Source organism: Budorcas taxicolor, chromosome 11, assembly GCF_023091745.1.
Source record: "Budorcas taxicolor isolate Tak-1 chromosome 11, Takin1.1, whole genome shotgun sequence".
NCBI classification, from domain to species: domain Eukaryota; kingdom Metazoa; phylum Chordata; class Mammalia; order Artiodactyla; family Bovidae; genus Budorcas; species Budorcas taxicolor.
In genome coordinates, this window is record NC_068920.1 from 16502620 (window position 1) to 16510267 (window position 7648).

At 46.1% G+C, this 7648-nt stretch overlaps 1 protein-coding gene across 2 annotated transcripts; it reads left to right on the forward strand.

The window, feature by feature from the left end:
• The first annotated feature begins 392 nt into the window (after window positions 1–392).
• EDN1 (endothelin 1) lies at window positions 393–7238 on the forward strand. Of its 2 annotated transcripts, none has more exons than XM_052649122.1 (5): window positions 393–734; window positions 2293–2461; window positions 3808–3966; window positions 4119–4232; window positions 6151–7238. In XM_052649122.1, the coding sequence occupies exons 1-5, from the start codon at window positions 671–673 to the stop codon at window positions 6251–6253; spliced, it is 609 nt and encodes a 202-aa protein (XP_052505082.1). In that variant the 5' UTR covers window positions 393–670; the 3' UTR covers window positions 6254–7238. The 2 variants fall into 2 exon arrangements, with proteins under 2 accessions (XP_052505082.1, XP_052505083.1); XM_052649123.1 differs by having other exon boundaries at window positions 2296–2461.
• Window positions 7239–7648: the final 410 nt, after the last annotated feature.

Consider the following 7648-nt stretch of genomic DNA (forward strand, 5'->3'; position numbering starts at 1 on the left):
ACTTCTCATACCAATGGTATGACTTTTCTGGAGTCCCTCTTCTGATTCCTGAACTCCGGGGCTGGCAGCTTGCAAAGGGGAAGCAGACGGCTGCGCGCCGCACGGGCAGGTTTACCAAAGGTCCCTCTCTAATGGGTATTTTCTTTTTCTTAGCCCTGCCCCTGAATTGTCAGACGGCGTCTGCCTCTGAAGTTAGCAGTGATTTCCTCTAGAGCCCGGCCTTATCTCCGGCTGCACGTTGCCTGGTGGTGACTAATGACACAATAACATTGTCTGGGGGCTGGAATAAAATCGGAGCTGTTTACCCCCACTCTATAGGGGTTCAATATAAAAAGCCGGCCGAGAGCTGTCCAGGTCAGACGCGCTCCTGCCTCCGCGCTGGGACCGGCGCCTCCAGGGTCCGCGCGCCGCCGCCGCCGCCGCCGCCGCCGCGTGCGTCCTGGGACCGCTCCCTCTGCCTCTCTGCAGGGCAGAGACTTCTCTTTTTTCTCCCCGTTAAACAGCAATCAGGTCGAAGTACCACTTTGAGATCCGGAGAACCCGAAGCGCTTGGAAAGAACGGAAGCTAATTTTTTCTTTTTCCTGCACTTTTTCTTTTTTTATTCCCTTCGAGTTTAGTTTGCAGGGGGAAAGATTTTGAACCCTTCCTTTAATCCGCCCCCACCCCAGAATGGATTATTTCCCCATGATTTTTGCTCTGCTGTTTGTGGCTTTCCAAGGAGCTCCAGAAGCAGGTAGGCACGGTGACTTGTAAAATCCTTGAATGCTGGTCTTTTTTCCCACCTTAATGCTTTTCTTGCTTCTGTTTCTCCCGCTGCGTTTTACGACTGCCGCTCAGAAACCAAGCGCAGGGGAGTTAGTGCTCAGAGCTGCTGAAGTTTTCTAGAGGTGGGGGGGAATCCTCTGTGGAAGACCATTGCTCCTCTAGCATTAAAGTGACATGATTATTATTACCTAGTGTGTTTCTTGGCTTTTAAAAATATGACTTAAAGACAAGATGTAATTTAGCTAAATGTGTGTCTGCAATCTTTCTGTTCAGACAGGTAAAAGGACATATAGGTATTTATATCTTATTCAAATACTGTTTTAATAGTGTGTTAATGTGTAAAATATTCATACTTTTCAACTCAGAGCCAAGGAATTTTATTCAAGTCATTCAAGCAGTTTATGCACACTGAAATCACCTGCAGAACAGTCTGGGGAAAAAAACCCTCCAGGCGGTTTCAGGGCGAAGCAGATGTTTTCTTTAAAATTTGTCATTATTGACTTTGGGTTTCTTTTGGCAGGTTTTTGGCACTCACAACAGTGTGAGCTCCATTTCCAGTGTTATTCACCTGTCCTGGGAGGGGAGCTAGAATAAATCTTGGCTACCGAGGGATTTAGATAGTGTGTGAGCATCTGCCCGTTTCTCTCTTTCTAGGGTCAATGCACTTTTTTTGTCTTTTCGTGACCCCGACTGAAGAGAAAAGGATGTCAAGGGAATGAAAATCCTGGAATGTGTCTGATCATTTGAAATGTACAAAACTGGGCAGATAAGCTGCAGGGCTAACTTGTCAGTAAGAGGAGGCAAGGCTGCTGTGAGGAAGGGGGAGCTGGTAGATCCCACGCATGCCCTCCTGATCCCCGGATTCAGAATCCAAAGCCCACAGAACCTTGTCTGGGTTCCGAGAGCGGCTGCTTGTTCAATCCGGGGTTCGCCTGTTCAGCTGACTTCTCTCTTTCCAACCACCTCCCCAAAGCTCTGGATTTCCACCCAAGTTCTAGAGGTGCCGCTCTTCTGAGCTACTCCCTGCCTTAACACAAGGTGGGAAGCAGTGGGTACTGAATGGAAGGTCATCCCGCCTGGGGAAGTGGCTCGGAGTCTAGGGAAAGACAGTATGACTGACTTAGTTTGAGGCTCTTTTGGTCATCAGCCCATTTTAAGCCACGGTAGGCTGCGCGCGGTTCTGTGTAGAAGCCAAGCTAAATGTCCCATAAGCAGTGTTTCTAAGTATTTCCTTGAAGGCCACATCCTTCGTGGCGCTGGTAAGTCCCTTTTCAGGTGGTTGTTTCCCCTGCACGTGTTTAATCTCTCTGAAGGCAGAGAAGCCAGTGGCGACACAGGTGAAGTCATGTTAAGCAGGGAGGGAAAAAAAAATCATCCTTTTTCCTCTGTGTTTCTTGCTGGAGGCTGGCGGTGTGCTTCATCCGCTTTTCCCTGCTCTGCTGGCTCTGGCACCCAGGCCGTGGCCCGTGTGCCTCGGGACCTCGGAGCAGACACCTCCCTCTGACCTGCTGTCTCTCTCTCCCCAGCAGTCCTGGGCACCGAGCTCAGCGCGGGAGCGGAGAGTGGCGGGGAGAGGCCGGCTCCCACCATGCCCTGGAGACCCCGCAGGTCCAAGCGCTGCTCCTGCTCTTCACTGATGGATAAAGAGTGTGTCTACTTCTGCCACCTGGACATCATCTGGGTCAACACTCCTGAGTGAGTCTCTAGAGGGCATCCTTACGCTAGGCTTTCTCCCCTCTGGCTCCACGGGAGACCGGAGCCCCAGTTTCTCTGGTTATTGTCTGGCGTGGTCTCTGAAGGTAGCACAGCTGACCACAGGAAAGTGCCTCCGTGGGCAAAACACCCCTCCAGAGGGTGTCATGCATCTCGGGGGTTGGGGGGAACATCTTTGTATTAGGCCTAGAGGTGAATGTTCTCGAATTCCCTGGGTTTGAAGAAGCCACTGCTGAGGTCATCTGTGGGTTAGTCTAACCTGTGCTTCTCATGGGAGCGTAGAGACTTGAGAGGCAGAAGTGATGACAGAGACTTACAGGCTGTCTCCCCATTTTACTTTTGGAAAAAACTAAGACCCAGATTGTTGAAGTCATTTGCAAGGTTGAGTTTGTGCGGAGCGAGACCTGGAACTTGAGTGTCTCAACTCCTTTGTCCTTGCCCTTTGGAAAAGCCAGTTTCATGACAGCAGGAGGAACACCTTGATCAGATTTCTCTTCTGCCTCCAGAGTGAAGAGAGCAGTTTCTCCCCTTACTCCCTGCAAAATAATTCATTCATCAGAAAGAACTCTAAACAAAAACACACTGGTTGTACCTGCAGAGTCCCGTTATAGCGAGGATGACCCAAATCCAAACAAAATCAAATCAAACCAAACAAAAACCATGGCAGGCCTAATATTTAGTAAGGTGATACTTCTAAGGGGAGGACTTTACTCCTTGGGTGAGAATCATAATGAACACATGGGAAATTACTGGAGAGCCTTCTGGCAAAGAGTCCTCTATAGCCACATGATAATCACCAAAATCCCCGGAGGTGTGCAGATATGGCACGAACCACGCTCCAGGTAGTGTGTTTCCTCCAGCCTCCCTGGGGGCCCCTTTTAGCATATCCATGTATCACTTGAGTTGAAAAATCGGTTTTTAAAATCATGTGAGTCATGGTTTTGCAAGGAAGTCCCCCACCTCCCAAGAGCTGTTAGCTAAGTAGAGAGAAAAGGAAGACAATATGAAACAGATACCAAAGCAGAAATGTCATAGTTTTGGCCAAAAAGCAAGGCTGCTGTGTCAAGAAGAAACTGAACTGTGTCCAGAGTTGACACGGACTGTCATTGACTTAGAGAAAGTGATTTTCTCCCGGGTGGGTCCACACCCTCAGGGCCACTGATGGGCACGTGGTTCTGACTGTTACCACTTTTGACTCTAAATTTCACTACCAAATGCTGTGGCAGGCTCTCCTTCTGTCTTAATGGAAGGCGGTTGCCCCCAGAGAATGCAGCCTTTGGAGAGGATTAATTATCCTCATATCTTCTGTTTCTCTCTTTCCATAATAGGCACGTTGTTCCATATGGACTCGGAAGCCCTTCTAGGTCCAAGCGCTCCTTAAAGGACTTCTTTCCTACAAAGGTGACAGTCCACAGAAAGAGATGCCAGTGTGCTAGCCAGACAGACAAGAAATGCCAGAATTTTTGCCAAGCAGGAAAAGAGCTCAAGTGAGTAGAAACACCTTTGTTTTTGATCAGCTTTTTGGCCTCCTGACCTTCTTCCTCTCGTGATGCTCTCTTCTTGTTTTGAAGAAAGCAACAGAGACACTGAGAACAACCAGCGTTCCTGTTGCTGAAATGTCCTCCCTGTATTTTGACAGGGACCAAGACTCCATGGAGAAAGCCTGGAACAACCGAAAGAGAGGAAAAGACTGTCCTAAGCTAGGAGAGAAGTGTCTTCAGCAGCAGCTCGTGGCCGGAAGGAAAACAAGAAGGTAAGACTCTTATGAACAGCTGGTCCCCTTCACCTATAAACAGTCTCCAGTCCTTCTTACCTCCGTGGGAGAAAGGCTTACAAGACAATATGAAGGGAAGGGACGAAAGAGATATCTCTGTGTTCTCTAGACTTAAAAGAGCCAAAGAATCCTTCTCAAAAGTTTTTTTGATGTAATGGAAACTAACAGCATAATAATAATAATTCCCAAGTCAGTTCAGAAACAGTGGTTTACATAATTCAGTGTGCTGCCCTTTAGCACACACACCACTCATCCAAACAAAAATCTGTCTAGGGACACCTCTGTCATTTGGTCACATCTAGTTTTTGCATCTCTGAGTCAATATATGTACAGCTTTCCCTGAGAAATTAAACATCATTTCAGGGAAAATTTATTTTTTTTAATCATGTATAATCAACTTCTTCAAAAACATAGCAGTTATTCAAATGGCCAAAGGGAAACTAAAGTCATTAAGTAGGGTTGGTGAGAGTTAGAACATGTCGTTTTTCAGGTTTATTTATTTACTTTTTTAATAGGGAAATGCATTCGATGGAGACTCAATGTCATTCTCAACAGCTTTCTTATTTTTTAAGCAGTCATGAGCTGGGATCTGGATTAGTAACACCCCAGGGTTGCTCTGAGGGGCTCTGTAGTGATAAACCTTCCACAACCTAAGCATCTTGAAATTCGCAAGCTGCAGGGAGGAGTCCTGCTTTCAGATCTGTCCTGTGGTCTATGATTCCCTCTCATGGTCAGAGGCATTTTTTCCTAGAAATCCAGTGGCAAGAAGTTCTAGGATCCAAGTGTTCTGAGCACAGGCCAGGAGGTCATGGACGACTTCTGAGTTGTTTACTACTGTCTGGGGCCAAGCTCAGTGCTTCCCACGTGACCTTGAAGTCTCCATGTTTATGAACTCAGGCCACTAGTGCTCCTCCAGGCTTCCCTGGTAGCTCAGCTGGTAAAGAATCCGCCTGCCATGCAGGAGACCCGGGTTCGATTCCTGGGTCGGGAAGATCCCCTGGAGAAGGGATAGGCTACCCACTCCGTATTCTTGGGCTTCCCTGGTGGTTCAGATGGTAAAGAATCCACCTGCAATGTGAGAGATCTGGGTTCAATTCCTGGGTCGGGAAGATCCCCTGGAGAAGGGCATGGCTACCCACTCCACTATTCTTGCCTGGAGAATCCCCATGGACAGAGGAGCCTGGAGGGCTACAGTCCACAGGGTCGCAAAGAGTCGGACACGACTGAGCACAGCACAGTGCTTCTCCAGACGGCAAGATTATGTAAACCACCATTTCTGAACTGACTTGGAAATTATTATTTTTTTCTATTAGTTTCCATTACATCAACTATTTTTTTTTACATCAACTATTAAATCAATGTTACTGTTCTTCCCACCCAAAGAAAACATTAAGCCTGCAAAAATGATAGTTTTTAATTGCCATAAGACATTTGCTTTGGGTCCCGCCTGTAGGCCTTCTTGTTTTGAATTCCTTTTCCCCTCGAAGCCCACTTCAATTCCTTATGTGATTGAGAATTTGAAACCTTTGCTGAGTAACTGTCTCCATACAATCCCACCAGAGTTGGAACAGTGCTTGGAATAGGGCTAAAAAAGAGAAGACAGTATCTCTAGTCCACCTTAAAATTGTGCTTTAAAATTTCTTTAACTCCCAGCCCCTGTAGATATGACCGCATCACCCCTCTCCTTGCTCACTGAACCCTGCCTTACCCTAGGCATCAGAGGCAGTTTATTTTCATTTGAGGTTAGTAGAGAAGCATGCGGTCATGGTTGAGGGTGAAAGTTGAGGATCCAGATTTAGATTTGTTTGGGCCAGATTCTAATTTTAGATGTTTCTTTTGCCCAAGAATAATTTTTTCTAAAAAAAAAAATTTGTTTTCTCTTGTCTGGTTTTAATAGGTTGGAGGCCATCAGCAACAGCATCAAAACATCTTTTCGTGTTGCCAAGCTGAAAGCCCAGCTCTATAGAGATAAGAAAGTGATCTACAACCGTGCTCACTGAGGGCAGGTTTTTGGGGCCTGTCTGAAGCTCTTCATCCATGGAGAGCCCTGGGCCTGACTCTGTGCGCTGCCCACGCGGCTGGGATCGAGGCAAATGCATCCTGCCTGGTCAGACGATTTCTTGTTCCAGACTGGCAGGGAACCAGCGCCCTGGGTGCAAGCATTCCAGGAAAGGTTAAGGAGTGCCCCCAGCCAGTCTTGTCTCCATCCGAGCTGATTGTTTTCATCCGTCTCTCCTCCATGGGGGTGGCAATGGGCCCCGCAAAGAAGGCAAAGAGACCCAGCGGCCTGCAAACTGGAGGAGGCGAGGAGATTCCACTTGTGGGCGGAGTTCCCAAGAGGGTCCGAAGGGAGTGTTTGTGTCTCACTCAGGCGCCTGGCACATTTCAGGGAGAAACTCCAAAGCCCCGTGAAGATTTTTCTAAGGAATGCACAAATTGAAAACACTCGAAGGACAAACACTCGAGTAAAAATGAAAAAAAAGACTTGTTTTTCTAATTTGTAAAATGCAAAACTGAGAGAAACTGTTACTACTGAAAATCAGAATGAGTTTCATGCATAGGAGACTACCTCATCCGTATTGCACTCTGACAAAGCATTTCCCACCTTTAATTATTGCCTCCCCAAACTCTTCCCCTGCAAAAACACCCCATCCTAATTCCTAGCCTCGTGGAAGTCTGTCTAATGCATCAATAGTAGATATAACGTTTTCATGGTCATCTACTAGCTCTGTTCCCTAAGGAAAAATGAAAAGATCAATTGAATCAGGAGTTTCCCTTACTTACCTTGATTTTTGGAAACACAATGGTATAGGGTTGTTGTGGAGAGATATTGAAGGGTAAACATTGGTGATGCTTTAAAGCAGTAAAATTATTTTCCTTTATTGGCTCATGGAAGAGGTTGGATTACATTTTGATGTACTTATATTTTTATAGATATTTATATTCAAACAGTTTATTCCTTATATTTACCATGTTAAATATATGTTTGGGCAGGCCATATTGGTCTATGTATTTTTTTTAATGTATTTCTGAATGGAATTGAAAAAATGCTTTGTTTTGCCTGTCAAGGTAATGACCTTAGAAAATAAATATTTTTTTTTCCCTACTGTACTAATTCTGCATCATCTCTGAAATTTCTGAGAGGTGAGCCACAGTGGTAAGATTCAAAAAGCGGAATGATTAAAGATGGTTTCTTGGAGAGGTGACAATCAGAAGGAAAAAGGATCTTCGCTAACAACAACAAGAATTGGATTTATATCTTAAAAGTTGCTTTTAGATTGCATTTGTGAAGCTGTTCAGTTGTGTCCGACTCTTTGTGACCCCATGGACTGTAGCCTACTAGGCTCTTCTGTCCATGGAATTTTCCAGGCAAGAGTACTGAGTTGCCATTGCAT